General features: G+C 35.0%; 1 protein-coding gene across 2 annotated transcripts in view; it reads right to left on the bottom strand.

Moving 5' to 3' along the window:
- The window catches only part of LOC145664270 (WD repeat-containing protein 27-like), a 148,530-nt gene that overhangs the window by 30,903 nt on the left and 97,087 nt on the right, over positions 1-20,540 (bottom strand). For both annotated transcript variants that reach the window (XM_081730792.1, XM_081730791.1), the window contains exon 9: positions 2,902-3,157. In XM_081730792.1, coding sequence (XP_081586918.1) covers positions 2,902-3,157 — 256 coding nt within the window. The remainder of the gene's footprint in view (positions 1-2,901; positions 3,158-20,540) is intronic.

Raw genomic sequence — 20,540 nt, 5'->3', positions numbered from 1 at the left:
TAACCTCTTAACCATGAAAGGTACAATGAGTGGAATAGTGTTTTTCACAAATAACAAATACAAGTAGACTTTATGGCGACATTAACAGAGGATTCTTAGAAGAGAAAGAAATAAACCAGGAAACAAAAATAACAGTCTACCGATTAGTATACGTCCCTACATTTACCTATTGGTGAAAGTTATAGGTACTAAACGAGAGACAACCAAAAACTACAGGCAGTAGAAATGAAATTTTTGTGTAAAGTTGTAGGAAAAACAAAGGATAGAAATAGGAATCAAACCATCAGGCAGACATTGAAAGTTAAACCAATGCTGTTGTATATTGAACAAGCTCAACTTCGATGGCTAGGACATATCATCAGGATGAAAGAGGAAAGGTATCCAAAACAAATGTGGGAAGCAAGATCAGGAGGGTTAGGAAAGAAAAGACCAAGGAGATCGCCAAGACAAACTTGGAAAAGGGGTATAAAAAATATTTCCAAGAGACACATCATTCCATGGGAAAGAGTGAATTCATGGGATTTGGCGCAGGACAGAAGCAAATGGCGAGCTCTTTGCAAAACCTCAACACCCAAGTGGTAGAAGAGGACCAGATTAAGTAAGTGTTTTTCATTTTATCTCATTCGTTTCTGCGTTTCAATTGCTCTTGCAAATGGTGAAAGAATTATACGTAAGCATTAAAATAAAAAGATCAGAATAGTATATTGGAACGAACTCAACATAATCTCGAAGAAATGAATATTGCTTATAATCAGGAGAAAACAGAGTTGTCATATTAAGCGTTCATCGTTGTCAGCAAAAATGACCATTGACAACATTAATAGCTTATGTTAATGAATTTGTTGTGTTTTACATCCTTCTCCAACATCGAGGTTATGAAAGATATGATCTACTACTGATGTAAGCTCCGAACCACGACCGGGGTTTGAGTTGAGTTGATTTTGAGTTTAACGTCCCGTTCAGCAGCGAGGCTATATGAGACGTGGAGCTACTGATTAACGTGGGATCCGAACCACATGAGCTCCCGCCGACGATCGGGGTTTGAATCTGGTGCAGTTGGCGGGTGAACAGACCATCATGTAAGATGAACTCTCACAGTGCTAAGTCGTTCCTCACCATACTAATAGTAGACAGGGTCTTTGACAGAGCTTAATTACGTACAGGACAACCCACTGATCCGACAGTTTAAAGTATATTTGGTTAAAGATTTATCGAATCAAAATTATAATGCTGTATTCAAAGATTACACTTATAGTTTTCAACCATACGAACATTGTAGTAATACAGTAGTACGTTGCTTGTTTAATTTCCGAAAACAAGCTACGCATCATTTAGCAATAATAAGTATGCCAATATTTTAGCATTATTTCATTGTGACTTTGCAAATTTATATGAAATATCTACTAATTCTTTCGTTAAATGCAGTTTGCCAATTTCTGAAGATGATTTGAAAGTTCAAAATTAGGTCAGAATACCTATTTTTTCTTCCCTTAAAGATCATATTAATTCACTGTTTGTGACACTATATATTTGTGATAGTCTTTAAAGTAATCATGCTGTTTTCTCACTAATTGTTAAAAGATAAACCTGAATTATTCTTTATCACAATTTGTTTTGAATACAGTCTAGAAATGATAACAATATAAACAAGAAATTCTAAGTATTAACATACAGCTCACAGATGACGAGAAGAACCCTAGCAGAAGTAGTGTGATGTAGGTATGGGCTCGCCCACTTTTCGCACGGAGGTTTCAAATGACACCACAGAATAGCACACAGATAACTACAATGAGTAGCAGACGACATCTAAGTATAGATCACACCTCAAAAACCGAAAATGGACTTGACCGTGTCGTTGACCTTTCCCCGCTAACCCTGTTTTAGGATTCTTCTCGTCATCTGTGAGCTGTACTTGTGTCTGTGGGTTTTATCGAGGGTCTCCCGTTTCCATCCACACCATCATTTCACCACTTCTTTCATAATAAATCACTGTCATTAATCATCCATCTCCTTTACTATTCAGGCCATAACTGTGAGAATTAAAAATTTCACAACATATGTGAAAATGAAATCTTTTGAGTTTTACATCCCACGACTATGCCGGTTAGGCTAATAACATATGTGATCCTAGCTTTAATTCATAGCGGAAGTAGAGTTTTTAACAGCGTAAGAAATAGAAACTAATCCTGTATGATGAATCTGTATGAAAAAGACATTTAAGTTAGCGAATTATTATTATTATTATTATTATTATTATTATTATTATTATTATTATTATTATTATTATTATTATTATTATTATTATTATTATTATTATTATTATTATTATCATTATTATTATTATTATTATTATTGTTTTAAAAAGTCAGGATTTCTATCAATTCTCATTGGTTTTCTACAAAGAATATTAGAAGGAGTCTAAGGAATAGTTTGGTTGAAATCAAGGGTAAAGTTTTTATTTTCCATCATAAACAGGGACATTAGGTCTAGGTTTACCACAGATGTTAACGAAGTAAATTAGCAAAGGTTTCGATTGTAAACATTTAGACTTGCTTTTACATAATGCATATTCGCCGGGTTCATTAAAGAAAAAGAACTAGTATTCTGTTCACGTATTTATTTTATCTATTACAAAATTCGTCATATATATTTTGCTTCCCTTTTCATGATAGTATCTCAAAAGTATTTGAACATTATAAAGAAAAATGCATAAATTCTTATTCATATAATGTATTTATATTGCTAATTACACTTCACTGAAATAAAACGCTGCAAGTATGAAATATATATGAAAACACTAAGGTATGAGCTCAAACATATATTAAGTGCATGTTTTTATTTCATACCATTCTATTCTAAACACTGTAAATAATTAAAAACAAACATTAAATGAGAACTTACCTTGGCATTACACTAAAGTAATTGTTTTCCATATTGTCGTCACTGCAATGAAAATGATAATCTAATTCCTTCGAATTCTTCTCAGGATCCATTTCTTGTGTTGAAATTTTCATTCCAAACATCACTACATAAAATACGTGACAAAACTCAGGTTTTCTTAAAACAAATATTATTTTCTCACTACTTTCACAGTTTGTAGTGACAAAGTCGATTAACGGATAGTGCAAACCTTTATTATTCAGTTGAGACATTGCAACTGAAAGCAAAGAACAGAAAAGTAGTATCACTCACAAAATAAGACAACTAAATAAAAATGACAATTTCTAAATATTTAAATTTGTCAACATCAGCGAAGAATTGTGATCGTTTACCGGAAAAAGAACTAATTTTTGATAAATAAATCGGAGACTGATTTTGGTTGTCGAGTCCAAATGTTCTACGATGTGTAGAACAATTCTAAGCGAGATTTTTAAGGGAGTTTGTAACAGTTTGCTAACCAATTAAAGGATGTTATATCTCATGGAACCACATGCCAAATCAGGAAGAATGTGAACACCACAATGATGCTAAATATAAACAAAGACTTCCAAAATTATTTAAGCTATGCTTACAGTACCTGAGAAATAGTCGGTTTTACTGAAAATTGATTTTTATTCTTATGTACGTATATAAAATGTATGCGTGTATGTTCCAGCATAACTCTGGAATGGCGGGGAAATATTAATCAAACTTGGTACATATTACTTACAGTCTGGAAAACAATACTGTGGGAATAAGACTTGGGGAGGGGGAAGGGGGATGAGATATAAAAAAGATTTTTAAAAAATGACTGACATTAGTGTCAAATTCATAGTTTTTGGCAACGCTGAGATGAATCGTCACACTTCCGTTGCCGTTTAAGTCCAAGTTAAGCCCTCATTAGCACCTGGATAAGGGGATGAAATGATGATTTGTAAAAATAATCGAAAATGACTGATATTATTGTCGAATCAACAGGTTTGAGCGTTGCTAAGTTCATTGATGCCAGTTTCGATGCTGCTTAAGTCCAAGTTCAGCCGCCAGAGAGGGTAAAACCCAGTGGCGTAGCAATAGGGTAGGCGTTGCCTACGGGCGCATGCGTTTCGGTATATTAGGGGGCGCCTCAGATTTTTAATAAAAAAGAAGCAAATTATATAAATGGAGTCCCTATGTTTTCGCTGTCTTCATTTCCGAACATAAAGCTCACTTTACTCGCAGTTTATTGCATTTGCGTATCAAATTATTGGTATTACTATAAGCTTGTCGCACTGTAAGCTTAAGAGATTAATCCTCTTGTATTAATACGATATTCATAGGCGTGCGCAACGTGGGTGCCATGGGTGCCTTGGCACCCACATTAGACAAACTTTTTATGTAGAATTATTACAAACTGAGAAGAGATTACGTGTAAATTATTTCCCGTCTGCATGTGTGCCGTGCGTCCCCGACGCAGCGTCGGGTGCAATGACGCTATCTTTTCTTAGGGAAAGGGGGGACGACGACATTCCATATGATGGTACTTTAGATCTGGCACCCACATTCCCAATGTCCTGCGCACGCTAGTGACGATATCAGTCCTATATTATACCCTACGTGTACTGAGCTTATTAACTTGAAATAAAATTCCCCTTTGTAACAGTCTTTCACAATAATGCCACATTCTATTATATATAAGATCTGGATTAAAACGAATTAAAAAAGTGTTGGCATGATTATGAGGCACAGCACAATTGCCACCTACCGCGGCTACTCACAATCAGAACCAAGCACAAGCATAAAGGGCGGGCAAACCGGGCAACTGCCCGGGGCGCCCAAACGATCACTCCAAAATAAATTTTCGAACGTATTTTTTAATATCACCATAATAAAATGTAATATATAGGTTAGGACTAGGTGGGAGTAGGGGGGGGGGCGCCAAAAAGACATTTTGACCGGGTGAAAATTTTGCTCATGAATTAGCAGAAGCAAAAGTGAGAAGGAAACACTTCTGATTTTGTATACAATTTACCGATTAGAAAACTGAAAATAGAAAAGATGCTTACAAGCGGTTTCACAAGGTTTATTATTTATTTTTATCATTATATAAAATCATAATATACTATGTACGGGCTACTCATTTGAAATCCTTTTGGTAATACTGATTGATACATTACTGTTACTTTTACACTATCACTGCAAAAACGTCCGAATTTTTATATAGGTATATTTTTAATGAACAGGACACTCTGTCCAGTTTACTTTTAAAAGACATAATACAGCTATATAAAAAGAAAAACGGTCAATACCCTCCCACTGATAATTTCCGGTTTATGGACGTTTATGCGCGTACGCGTAAGTTAGAGATGGTCATGCATGGGGCCTATTCGATAGATAAGGGGGGCACTACTAGGGATGTCGCCTAGGGGCGAAAAGGCCCATTGTTACCCCACTGGTAAAACCCTTCTAGCACTCGTAGAGGAGAGGGGGAGGAAAAACATAAAAATGTTCAAAAACATATGTGTCGAAACCATAGTTTCTGGGGTCGCTTAGATAAATAATGACATTCCAAATGCCGTTTAAGTCCAAGTTCAGCCCCATTAGCATTCTGAAATAGTGACATGTAAAAATAATCGAGAACAGCAGCCATTAGTGTCGAATCGATAGTTTTCGGGGTCCGTAAGTTGATTCGTGTTAGTTCTGATAACCTTTAAGTCCAAGTTTAGGTCCCAGTGGGGGTAATACACCCAGGTGCAATGGGAGGGGTGACTTATAACAATAATTGAAAATGATCGATATTAATTTTGAATCTATAGTTTCTAGGGTCGCTGAGGTGAATCGCGACACTCTCGATGCCATTTAAATCAAAGTTCTCCTCCGACCGCTTGCCTGGAGGGAAAGCGGTAATATGTAAAATAATCGAAAAAGACTGATGTTAGTGTCGAATCAATCGTTTTCTGGGTCACTAAGTTAATTGGTGACAGTCCCGGTGCGGTTAAGTTGAAGTTTAGCTTCCAGTGTGGATAAGATGCTTTACCGCCCTTATGGGGTGTAGGTAGTGTTGCCACGAGACGAGACGAGACGAGACTTCAGGCTGTCTCGTCTCGTCTCGTGCAAAAGCATGTCTCGTCTCGTGTCTCGTCTCGAAAAAATGCGCTCGTCCCGTCTCGTGTCTCGTCTCGAGAGGTTCTGTCCCGTCTCGTCTCGTCTCGTCTCGTTTGTCTCGTTTTGTCTCGTCTTGTCTCGTAAAAAATATAGCAGCATACCATGGGAACGAAAGTTAAATGTAGCAGGCTGCACCGTGCTAATCAAGATACAACTAAGTTACAAGTATTAACCAGAACACAAAGACAAGAAATGTCACGGTAACTACACCGTGAAGCCTTCACCTCTGGTGTATGTGGTAGTCGGTTCGATCTCGGTTAGTGCCATGTGAGCTTTGTGGTGGACAAACATCGAATGTGTCTGGGGGCCGCGGTAGCTCAGTGGTAGAGCGTTCACCTCTGGCGCTTGGGGTCTCGGGTTCGATCCCAGCCCCTGCCAAGTGAACTTCGTTGTGGACAAACACCGTGTGCGTGGGTTTTCTCGGGGTTCTCCCGTTTCATCCCACTTTCTTCATTCCACTATTTCATTCATCACTCATCATCACCGTCTCCTTTAGCCTAACCGGCATTACCATGGGACGTAAAATTCAAAGATTTCATTTCATTTCATTTCATTTTTCGAATGTGTGTGTTTTCTCGAAGTTGTCTAGTATCCTACCACTTTCTTCATTCCACTAATTTTCCCATCATCATCCATTCGGGGTGGGTCAAAGTTCCCTAAAGGTCTTAAAAATAAATTCAAATAAGCTCACAAGGCAAGGACAAATAATTTACAAGATAATATATCTCTGCTGTTAGTTGTCTGAGGCTTCTCGAACCTGGCTTTTTTTTTTTTTTTTTTTTACATTCTGAAACATTGAAATTTGTTTCACCAGTTTCAATACACGAATATACAGTAAAATACTCATAGGTACGTTGAAGATGAAGACAGTAATGTCAAATAATGTTTACACGACAAGCAAAGTTCGATGTAAAGGTGGTTCAAACATCCACGACACACACACACACACACACACACACACACACACATATATATATATATATATATATATATATATATATATATATATATATATTATATATATATATATATATATATAGAGAGAGAGAGAGAGAGAGAGAGAGAGAGAGACAGACAGACAAACAGAGAGACAGAGAGATGGAAAGATATATAGATAAATAGAGAGATAGATATGTGTGTACACTTTGATTTCATATATTCCAGCCTTTAGGTTTCCATACCAATCCAAAATCTACTTTTCATTTTAGCATGTTTAGATTTGTTGCAATTATTTTTTTTAAAAAAAGCTCGGAACCAAATAATTTTATTGAGTAATGGAAAGTATTTGATTGAAATTTTATATGTTACTGCACAGTAAGCTCTACTTAAAGTGCCATAGTAATGGGAGCTGAACGACACATCGGACCAAAGAATGCTTGGGGCCAGTCTTCACCTCCATTGTACAAATCTGTTCCCATAAGCGCGGGGTGTGTGCCACTATATGGTGGTTACCCCGTTTGTGTAACAAACTCATGACAGTACACCCAGATTAGCTAGTGGTCTAAAAAAAGTTGATTTTTGGGTGGCCATTTTGGATTAAAGTTTCTTATATTGTCGTGATCTATTCGCAATCATACAACGTCGAAATGTTGACACATTGGGTACGGGGATTCGAACTTGTAACCGCAGATGATTGTATAATTTATCAATGAGGCATGTTGTGTTAATGCACGAATGATATCTTAATCAATCCATCTTAGTTTTTTCTTGCCATTCATTAGCATATTTACTTGGCCCTGTATAAAATTTTTCGTAATATATCCACCACCGGTTATTAACCACTTTATTGAAACGATCACAATATTATATTTTAGAACTGGCCTTTGAAATTAATTCTTTATTATATTTGCTTTCCAATTCTTTTAACTTCGTTTGTAAACATATTATTTTGGCTTTGTACAATCCGCGGCAAAAAACCTGCAACATGAAGATGTAAGTTTTTTTGTTAAACTACGCCTAAAAGCACAGGGAATGAACATAATGTCTAAGTGGAACGAATCACGCCAGGATAAACCTCGGCCTCCTCCCGTGCACACTTATTTTGGAGCAAAAGACTTCGTCATTTCAAAATAAACTTATATGCTCATGTTGCAGGTTTTTTGCCGCGATTTGTACATACTGTTAGACTTCAGTTTTTCGTTCTCTTTACGCAAAAAGGAGAGCTCTTCCTTTGGTTTATGCCCCTCACTCTCCACAAAACAAACGAAAAATAACATAAACAAAGAGTTATTTTTTATTTCAGTCACAATAGTTATTTCATCTGGCTGCACCCCAATGTCTGATTTGTTTTTTTCTTTAAACACCTAACTTCCGTACATTTAATTCTTTCATTATTTACATCAACACGTTTCCGTATAGTAAAGGTAAGTTTAGTGAAGGCACGTCTTGTTTAAACTTTTTATTGGGTAGAATATTTAGAAGCTCACATTTTAAATTATGTCCATAAGCTTCGGGAATAAAATGATCGGAATAGACGCTGGCGTTTTCAACTTTAAAGATATCTTTCCGACAGCATTTCTTTCGCCAAACTTTCCGCAAAGGAACCGAGGGAAATATATGATAAATAACTTTGGAACCCGTAGTATTTCTACTATAATTGCGACAAATACTTAGTGTAGAATTCGACATGCTTATAGGCCAACACGAGCACTACAGTAATTAATGTTTTCTTAATACAGAAAAGCAAGAATCACTCACTTTCCTGCAAAAATCAAAGAAACAAACAAGGGTGAATGACAAGGACCTTGGGCGAAAGCTGTTTCTGCTCCCGCCGTGACGTCACAATTTTACTGCATCTTCGGTTTTCAAAGAAGGGTAGTTATGACGCGACCTTAAAAGAGGAAAGGAACAGTAGGGTCGGCGAACCTTGGAAGCAGAGGGCAATTTCGCACACTGGTCAGATCAAACATTTCCGCGTAACAAAACGAAGGTCCCCCTGTAAAACCTCTTCATTTAAAGTGTTATTGTTAGTATCATAAATTTGCTGAAAGCAAACAATTTGAAGGGTTCGTCGATAATATCTGCTTTTTTTGTCCTGCGCCCGCCTTCCAAACGAAGAGGTGAATTTTACAACATGACTGCTGTATAATAAGCGAGCGATTGGTAAAATGGTAAAAGTGTATTTTTATGTGTATGTGTGTGTGTGAGAGAGAGAGAGAAGACAAAATTAGTTGCAAGATGACATACTTCAATTGCCGTTTTCGGTTAATTTCGGTTCATATAGCAAAAAGAATACCGCCACCAGAGAATCCGCCATCTCAACCAGAACTTTTAACTACAGCCTGTAATGAGTGTAGACCTTATCCAGTTTTCAAATTGAATAGATGGGGTGGTAGTTCGGTTTCTTGACCTTGTAAAAATCTTCCCTGTCTTTGATTTTGTTTGTCATCATTCCAGCCAGAAATGAAAAAAAAAAAAGAAATGAGAATTCCTCAGTTTACAGCAAGGGGAATTGGGGACAAGACATTAAGGATGATATTCCTGGAAGCTCATGTATCACGATTGATTCATTCAATAGACAGAGGACACTTTTCTATGAAGGCTTTTCAACATGTTTTCTCACAAAGGGGATTTTCCTTTTGCAATCTATATGACCACTGGCAATTTCAATCTTGGCCATTCCCGCCAGCGTTTGCATTTTCGAGACACGAGACGGGACGAGACATTTCACGAGACGTCCCGTCTCGTCTCGTGTCTCGTCTCGTTTTCAAGACGGGACAAGTAGTCTGTCCCGTCTCGTGTCTCGTCTAAAAGGGTTCCGTCTCGTCTCGTGTCTCGTCTCGTTTACGAGACGAGACGAGACGGGACACGAGAAATGTCTCGTCTCGTGGCAACACTAGGTGTAGGATTGGTGAGAGTGTGAAAATAACAATAATAATAAAAAGGATCGATAGTAGTGTTTAATCGTTAGTTTTCGGGGTCTCTGAGATGAATAGTGACACTTCTAATGCCGTTTAAGGTCACGTTCAACCCCCATTAGCACTCCTAGGGGGTGATAACGGAATGAAATGCAAAAATAATCGAAAACGAACGATATTAATGTCAAATTCATGGTTTTCCTGATCGCTGAGATTAGGGATGCACACAAGACGAGTCGAGACAGGATTTCCCTGACAAAATTCAAGTCGAGACACAGCTCTTTCAATAGAGAAATATACATTTTTCGAGTCGAGACATCACTTTTGCAGCACATTTTCGAGAGGAGACAGCCACATATCTTGTCTCGTGCGCATCCCTAGCTGAGATGAATAGTCATACTTAGATATCATTAAAGCCCAAATTCAATCCCCATTGGTATGGGAGTGAGAAGGGTGAAAAAAATGACTAAGATAACCAAGATTACTGTCCAATCTTAATTATGCCGTAACCGTAACCGAACTAAGTCCTAGAGATTTGTTTGGCTCAATTTGTGTTTCCATGTTTATCAAAGTCTATCGCCTATTTGATATTTAAATTTTTCCGACTAATTACCAAGTTGGGAATACTGGTCTACCCAAACACACGCACATTATATTGAATATTGAAATGATTTTGAGCAATTTCGTGACAGAACCGACTTTTATCGGAGGAATGTAGTAACCTATTTTTTCACTAAAAACATATGAATGAGTTAACTCATTAGTAACAGCTAACTTCCAACCCTGTGTACTTTTCTAATAGTTCACGTGGAGGCTGTGCATGTTCTAGTAAATTCCAAACACAATTTTACATATTTTGAATCATTTTTGCCTTATAAACAAAACGTCAATATACTCGCTTCCTATTACGTGTAGTACGCGTAAATAGTTATGGAAGATAGAAAAATACCTAGTAAGGATAATTATATGCGGTATCTGTGAGAAAATTTGAGTAGTATGATAACAACACTAAAATGATTTAGATATATATGCAACAGCGTATTGATTGTCAAAGTGTAACAAGATATTAATTTTGAAGTTAGAATAGTATCTATTTCATTTATCAAAAATAAATATACAAAAAGTAATAATTAGTTTAATCGTAACAATATAACAACTGGCAACGATATTTTCATATTGCCTAACACTAACAAGCAAACATGAATGAAGCAATACATTATTATTATTATTATTATTATTATTATTATTATTATTATTATTATTATTATTATTATTATTATTATTATTATCGCTTCTTGGCCTTTGGCCCCGTGGTTGCTCATTTCTCTTAAGGTCTGTTTTCCTTTTTCTGGCCAATTACCATCAATGAGCAACTGTCCCTTCCTCCACGAGGTGGGGCTGGAAACACCGTGAGCAGTAAGTCGAGGTGCGTTAGTATCTCGCAGCAGGGCTCTATGGTGGCTACGCAGTAGGGCGGGGCGAACTTCAAGAAATGTAAACAGAAGCTTTTGTCTCTAGTTCTAAAAGTTGATACAGGTAAAGATAATTTCGTATGTAAAATTTCAGATTTTTATCTTTTGATTTAAGGGTCCCAACTTTGAGTTAACAATGAAGCTATTATTGGCATATGATAAAAAGTAGTTTTTTTTCCTGTTCAGTAGGTTTATTGTTCTAAAACATGCATTAATTGTTTTAAAGAAGTATTACTTAATTATCTGCTTTCAGAAACGCATGCTTAGTATCCAAAGTTCCAAATTTCCTTCTTGATTCCTCGGATGAAGCAATCATTCCATGTCTAAACCCTGTTCGGCCTAAGCTCTAAACTACGATAAACAAAGCCACGTGAAACTAAATCTCGCTGATTTGCTGTTGGCCTACCGACGCTTGTACTCCTCCGCAAAACAGTTCATATGATTTGATTATTACTTTTACTATGAACCTCCATATAAAGCTACTACATTATTATGAATGACAAAAATATAATACAGTTTATCTAATAATACTGCAATCGAGAGTGGTTAATGAAACAATAGAAATAAACACTAAGCATCCGCAGTAATTATGGTGCCAATTCAACTGTAGAAGCGTATTCTGCTTTTAAGTTTGAAAGATATCTCACATGAATCCTAGTTCCGCGAGTGTTGTGGTGAAACGCCAACACGGGAAACCTATCCTCACTCTTTCTTTTCTGCTGCTGCTGCCCTAAGTATCTGGACAACACGAGGAAGTATTGTCAGAATGCACATGTATAATTTGCTCCTCCCCCTGGGGAGTGGGAGTGATACATCACTAGCCAATCGTATTTGTGACGAGCGTAAGGATACAAATATTTTGTTTATCGGAGTTTAGAGCTTACGCTGAACAGGGAATAGCTTTATGACCAAAAACTTTTGTAAAAACGCTGGAAACTTCTTTTACGACTCGTTCAACTGCTTGTGAATGACATTGAATTCCTGTAAATTCCAGTGGTCCTATTTCAATCTTTGGCAGCAATTCTTCATCTGACATTGAGTTTACAAGTGGATGTGGCGTTGTGACGGAAGCATCACAATCAATCATCTTGTAGTAGTTTTCTGCTTGGAGATAAATCATAATATTTGATTTACAAAATTTTCTCACTCCAGCTTGGTCGTTCTTGCAACAACAATCTTGTTTCCTGCATCTTTTCTTACTTCAATGTTTGGATCTGCAAGAGCTGCAAGAAGAATATTTTCACTGTGGGCAAAATAACAATTTAACTTTACAGATCTTATTGCAGCTTCCTTCATCTCACTATCGGGTAAATTTCTAACTTTCTCCAAAATAAAATAGAAGTTACGTGATACATCAGTGCAGTTGGAATGGGTTTTTATCTCGAACCAACTTGGAGCATACACTCTAACGATGTAGGTTACAAACTGCAATAGGTTTTTGGATGGATTTCTTGTGCTCATGAACAAACGAAGGGTTCGATTGGCGAGCGTCAACCACCTGGCGTGATTAAGGGCACCTGGAGAAGCAGTTTGTAAACATTTTATAACAGCAGCATCAGCGTTGTCCTTTCCCTTTTGTACTGCGATGCAAACCTTCAGCAAATACTTTTGATCAGCGCTAAAATCTTTTGTGATATTCACACAAAATTCCTTGACATTTCCAGTGACGGGCTGGAAATCAACTATTGGAACATCCCGTGGATCAAAACTTAGCATCTTTCCGATATGCCCCGAAAATCCCTTTGGACTAGTTGTTTTGCCATCAATATTTTTAAAAATTTCTCTTAGTGGAAGCTCATTCAGATGCAATATACAAATGAGCCACTGTAAAGGTCGATTTAAAGCTGTTTTCAGTCGACGTATAATTCCAGAATGTTCGCCGGTGTTTGTATTTGTTCCATCACATACCAGAGCACTCAAAGTAGCTGTCGAATCCGTGTCACTTATAACAAGAGTATTTCATTTGAAATATCTTCTGCTTTGCCACTTTGTGGAGCAATATGCTCCACGTATTGCTCACTAGGATATGCAGTAATAACGTAGTGATCCTCCTTCTTTGTTAGTTGTCCTACATCTGGTCCAAATAGTCTGGTTTCATCTATGCGCTCATCAAAACCAACACAAATTAGCCTGTACAGGTCAAATGAACGAGATTCTGCTCCCTTGTCTCTCCAATAAATTCGCTGTCTCCGCAACTTTGTTGGTTCTAGTATATTTTCCGGTTTATTCAGTTTCAGGTCTTTCAGGCATGCATTAATTAATTTGCAAGCATCTCGGTTACTAACGCCAGTTCTTTCCATCATTTGGGTTGTTTGGGTACTGATGCCTATTCTGTGCTGGCCGTTTTTCGGAATCTGTGTCTTCAGAGTCGGATGTGTTTGCTTCATAAGGTGATTCATCTTCCAAGGCCACACCACTTGCTTCATTTTTTTCCATAAAGTTCAACTGACAGGCAGTAGTTTTAGTCGTAGTTAGGCTTTGCAAATGCTTTTTCCTAAACCGCTCTTCCTGGTCCTTCCTCTCTGCTTTTTTCTGAAGTGAACTCGAAACAATCTTGTCAATCGAACCGATTACCATTTTCCGACCCGAGGTCTGATCTACCCAGAAATTCCACTCAATTTGTGGTACTTTTATGGCGCATTTTCACAACTGTCTGTCCATTATTTTGTTTCTAACACACTTGCAAGTACAGATATCAAATACTTGTTTGAAATTACTGAAGTCCGCTTTCAATATAAGTGATGTGCGCCTTGCTGGTGGATATTTTTGGAGCTGTTGGGCAAGTAGTATGAGCTTTGAAAGTTTGCCCAAAACGCTGGAATATCCAATGACTGGAATGCTAGCTTTGTTCCAGATATTGACAAGATCATTCGCCACATATTTTAAAATATCTCTTGTAGGTGTTTATTTCCCCTCTTCAGGTAGCATTTTTCTGTAGAACAGCTAGCATTTCTGTATAACAGGTAGCAAGTTTTAGGATAAAACTGCGTTAATTGCATCGAACAAACATTTATTTTAAGCAAAACAAGAGAAAAATGAAAATATGTATAAACTATAATTAAAATATGTGGTGAGGAAATTCTGCAACTACACGCAAAACATTTTGTTTTACAAAAATACAGTGACATTTGTGGTGCCATCTAGCGAGAAATTGGAAAATTACAAAATAATAAAATTACTGAATCAAATTCCAGTTGCGACCAGTAGAAGTGTGATTTTTTTAGAAATCATAATGAAAGTATGCTTAGCACATGCAAGAGCAGCGATCTTCATTAAACTTGCATCAATTAATTTTTTTGCCCCGCCCTACTACGCAGGGACCTTTCCATCTTCTCTGTTCCTAAGCTTTACAATATAATAGGTTGGGTAGTGAGGTCTTCAGTAATTTTAGATCCTCTGGCAGGTTGAGAAGCTGATTTCTTTTCTTTAATTTAAGATCAGATTCCTTTTTGGCCATTTGGAGTTTTTATGTGTGTGTGTGTGTTCATTGTCTTTTCTTTTTCTAACTAGTGTTACTATGGCACCTTTAGCAGATGATTGTCCGCTATGTAATCAATGTATATATGGAAAGCAAAAGACTGTAAATGTAATGCATATGAAAGAAAATGTCACTCAGCTTATTTTGAACAAATAAGTAAGAAGGAACATATCCAATTAAGTGAATTTAAATGTAATGCTTGTGTTCAAAAAGATAACTTTTCTGTTTGTGGTACTTCAGCCAGTGGTAGGCAATTACGTATCTCTGAAAATGTACAGAGACAAGATGACCAGTTATCTTGTTGTAAGGGCTCTTCTATGGACATCGAAATGACATCAAAATTACTTGAATTTAGTGTAAACAAGATCAAGAGTGAACTTTTGCATGAACTTCTTGAATTTAAAAATGAAATTGTAAATTTGAGGAAAGAAAACTCTTTGTTGAGAGGTCTCTTAATTGGAGGAAAGTGTATACCCGTAGATTTCAACTTCTAACCAGGACTTAGAACAAGACCTTACACCGACTCCTAACATCAATGATCAAAATCATTTCTCAAATTTAACAGATAATAGTGAAACTGGAAAAGATGAGCGAATATCCTCTAAGTTAACACTTTCACTCTGATCTCAAGTAATATCTAAAAATAGCAAACAATTTCAAGCTCGGAAAGTTAACAACTTGCCGATTTCAGATTCCCGGAGAGAACCAAGGAAACTCACCGTTGGCTGTGGTTCAGGTAATTCAAACCTGGTATCTAAATCAAGAAAAAAAAGCACTGTTTGTAACAAGATTTAACCCGTTAGTTACTAGTAAAGAAGTTGAAGGGATTGTTAAGGAACTCAATGTGAAAGAAGTGGTTTGCACCAGATTGAAAACCAAACATAATTCTTACTCTTCCTTTCATATAGAGGTGAATGAATCAGATTTCTCCCGAATCAACGATCCTAAAGTGCAACCTACAGGTATTCTCATAGAACCTTTCTATGGTAAACTGCGGAATTATGGCGAAGTTACCAATCATAATTCTCCTACTAGGTATGACGAACCTACACCTTAAAATTTGGTATCAAAATGTTCGTGGACTAAGAACTAAAAAAAGTGATTTTTTTTTCCTTTAATCTCTGACTGTGAATATAATCGCGGTAACAGAAACATGGTTATCCGATATTCATACGATTATTTCCCAGATATTTGTATCTGTTGTAGAGCCGACAGATTATATAACGAAGAGTCATGTCAAAGAGGTGGTGCATCTCTGATAGCAATAAGGAAAAACTTTATGGTGAATAGCAGGTCTGATCTTGAATTTATAAGTGAATGTGTGTGGATTGAACTAAAATGTAATTCTGCAAAGAATCTCTTAATATCGTGTGTTTATCTCCAATCAACCTTTTCCCCTGTGAATTTTGAAAATTACCTGAACCACATTTCTAGTAGGTTGAATCCTCTGGCATATGATATATCGATATTTGGAGATTTCAACATATCCAAAATTGATTGGTTAAATAAGGAACAGCTTCCAGGATTACATTATTATTCCAAATTGAATTTTCAGCAATTATCTGGTTTTTTTTTTTTTTTTTTTTGAAAATGCTAATTTGTGTGTTGAACCCTCAGTATCTGCTCTTGATCGTGTTATCACTAATGCTACTTCTGTGTCAAAAACTAATTAGTGCATGGTGCATCCTGATACTTTTCACTATCCGATTGAAACCATTGTGTTTTTACCTAAAGGTTGTAAAATAAATAAGTTCTCTGGACGTTTTCAATTTGTTAAAGGTGATTATTACACATTATATCAACAAGTAGGTAATACTGATTGGTATAATGTCTTGTTAAAACCAGATAAATAAAGCACTTTTTTGATTTTGAAAAAGTAATTGGATTAGCTATAGAAAAGAATATTCCGAAATCTAGGCCAAGAACATCTAAATATTCTTGTTGATACTCCAAAAAAATCTGTTTCTTTATTAAAAGCTAAGAATTTAGCACACAAAAGATATAAAATTACATCAAATTATGAAGACTATTTATTATTTGTCAATTACCGCAATGCCTTTAAGACTCAATTAAAAGGACAAACGTATTTACTATATTAAAATGGAAAATTAATTAAATAGTAATCCTGAGAAATTTGCGAGATATGTATCCAGGGGCAAAAAGAAAACTGCATCTAGAATTGTAGTAAATGATTCTTTGGTTACTGACTGTGAGTTGTTGGCAAATTTATTTGCAGAATACTTAGCATCAATCTACCAGACATTTCCAACTATTAGTAATACAAATAATTATTTAACATCATCAGAAACTTTCTGTGAGAGGAAACTACCTCCTATTACAACTAGAAATGTAAGAGATGCTATTAAATCCTTAAAGACCAAATCTGCGTCTGGTATAGATGGAATACCTGTTCTTATTATAAAAGGTGTAGCTGAGGTAATTTCACCAGTGTTAGCATCCTTGTTTAATTGGAGTTTAAATGAAAATATTTATCCTGAATCTTAGAAAATTGTAGCTGTAACACCTATACCCAAGACTAAAGGTGACAAAATTAATGATTATAGAACAATTTCTATAATGAATGTTATTCCTGAAAGTTTTGAAAAAACAATATACAACTACTTGTATAATGCTATATGTGATCACTTAGACACAAATCAATATGGTTTTATAAATGGTAAATCAGTTATTACAAATTTGGCATGCTTTGTTCATAGTTTGTTCTCCGTTATTCGATCGGGTGGTCAGACTGATGTTTGATTTTGCCAAAGATGTTGACAAATTACCTCATCAATTATTAATAAGTAAGTTGTACAAGTACAAATTATCGAATCAGATAATAAAGTGGCTAGATTCGTACTTAAATAATAGGAAATTTAAATTTAGGTATAATGGCTATATTTCTTCTATTCATAGTATAACATCTGGTGTACTCCAAGTTCTAATCTCGGTCCCTTGTTGTTTTTACTGTATGTAAATGACCAACATGAGAAGTTAACTTGTAGATATTTTATGTATACCGATGATATAACTTTTTTAAGGAAATGAAAACCCTTCATGATTGAGTTACGTTACAGGAGAATATTGAATTAGTTATTAAGTGGTCAGAAAATAATTTTTTGCCTTTGAATATTACCAAAACTAAAGGTATAACTTTTTCAAGGAAAATTGATCTTTTTATATACAGTGGAGTTTCGTTAATTCGAACTTGGATAATTCAAACAGAAATCCATTCCCCTTGAAAACTGTATTGAAAACAATAGTAAAAAATCGTGGATAAATCGAAACTTTGAACCTATGTTTTGGATAATTCGAAGTAAATACAGTTGAAAATTTTTAATGATGGACAGATGTAAACAGAGAAATACAGTTTTAACGTGTTTTCAGTTATCCAGATGCAGCCATAGGAAAGAGTAATACAGAAGATAAATAGAATATCTATGTAATGATAAAGATGAAGGTGAGTTGGGGAAGAAGTAAAAATAGAGAACGTGTGCCAATCTCATCTTGTTTAAGAATTGGTTGAAAATTTAAGATGAATTATTGATAAAGTCAACCAAATGTTATTAATATCGTATTCCACGCAATACATGAAATTCAAGATTTATTGACCGTACAAAAGCAATCTTTAAGCAAATGAGGTTTACGACTTCTTAAAAGTGAGAACAAGATATTTCAATTGTTACTGGTGTTTAATTATTTGGGCTATTCAATGTATGTTGTAGTGTTGTACGTAAATATATTTTCCATTGTACACGTAGTTTGAATTATGTGGAATCAATGTTGCTTGTTAGTTTGCGGTATTCGATTACGCAAATAATAAGCTGCTTTAAAGGTAAAGTCTACACCATATGAATGTGTTTTCGATGCACAGTACTTTGGTTTGTTTGTTGTTATATATGTGAAAATGAATGTTGTTGGATAATTCGAATATTGGATAATTCGAAGTTTTTTCGTGTCCCCTTGGACTTCGAATTAAAAAGAGTCAACTGTAATTACATATTTGGTAAACAGAGAATCGATTTTGGGGGATAATTTTAGATAACAAACTACTATTTTGTAAACATTTACAGGTAATTACATATAAGGCCAGGAAAAATTTAGCAATGTTAAAATGGCTTTGCCGTAATTTATGCATTTGCAACGTGCGTTCTCATTTGGAGTACAGCACGGTAATCTGGAATAGTGAAGCAAAGTACTTTATAAACGCCATAGAATCTGTTCAAAACAATTTTTTAGCCTGGTTACGATGGAAGTTCCAAGATTTCAAAGATGTAAGCTTGTCCTGTATATCTAAAGAGATCCATATGTTACCTCTAACTCATAAGGTGGTATATTTTTGATTTGAGTTTTTTTCATAATATTCTTCAGGTTGTTTTTTATTGATGGTTTATGGTCCATAAGAATTCCTTATCGTAATGTCAGAAATTTTGTACCTTTTGTTTCGAATGTTTCTACCTCGAAATGTTCAATCTATAAAACTATAGATACAGCCAACAAGTATTACTATGTTCTAGATGTCTTCCAAAGTAACTTTGTAAAGTCCGTTCACAGTTAATTAAAATTCGAAAAAGACCTATAATGCTTTCCTAATTAACTTGTATGGTGCCATTTAAAAGATTTAAAGTTTTTTTAGGTTGCTTTTTTCTCTCTCATCTTTTATTTTCCTATCATCTATTCCTCTCTTCTATCCTTGTTCATTTTTCTTCGGATACTACACTTTATTTATCTTGGTCATGAGTTTTTATTAAAATGTCATATGCATTTTTTTTACTTTTTTCTATGATCATTTTAATTTTATTATTATTATTATTAGTCTTATGAATGAGTGTATTTTACTTGATATTGTTTGTTTATTTATTTTCAATCTCTAATAGCAAGTGTATAGTGTCTTTCTAAAACTGTTTTTTTAATATATATTTTGTAAACTGTTTCAACTATACCGTGAATAATGTTTTATTTTTGTATTTTATACACTATACTTATTCTAAATGCATGATAATTATACTTATATATATATATATATATATATATATATATATATATATATATATATATATATATATATATATATATATATATATATATATATATATATATATACTACTGCTTTCTTTGTATTTTTCGCTTTGTAATAGGCATTGCATGTTTTTGTTATTTTTTGAACCAATATTTTATTCATTTCACCTATTTTTGTATGGTCAATTGTATGTTATGTCTATCTGCATGCGCCCTATACTTGTGTAAACCTTTTCTTTTGGAGGGGCACTTGTGGATGTAATGCTGTTTGTTCCCAATAAACATTTCAACATTATTATTATTATTATTATTATTATTATTATTATTATTATTATTATTATTATTGTTGTTGTTGTTGTTAATAATAATAATAATAATAATAATAAAAAGAAAAAGAAAAATGAAACCAAATTTATGTGCTGATTAAACATCGTAGTAAGTAGTTAAATAATCAACTAAATAATCTCCAATGACATTTTTCAGTCGTTTGTAATAATTTGAAAATGGAAACAAAATATTTCTCTTTCATGCATCTATCTAGCACAGAAAGTGCACATATTAATTTAATTATTCAATTATAAATATTTCCTACACCCTGAAAATTATTTATGAATCAGTTCAACGTATTTTCCCCTTAATAAAGAAAGTAATAAA

This window comes from Thermobia domestica, chromosome 11 (genome assembly GCF_964235325.1).
Source record: "Thermobia domestica chromosome 11, izTheDome1.hap1.1, whole genome shotgun sequence".
Classification (NCBI taxonomy): domain Eukaryota; kingdom Metazoa; phylum Arthropoda; class Insecta; order Zygentoma; family Lepismatidae; genus Thermobia; species Thermobia domestica.
The sequence above is the reverse complement of the archived record's forward strand: the minus strand, read 5'-3'. Positions and strand labels throughout refer to the sequence as shown.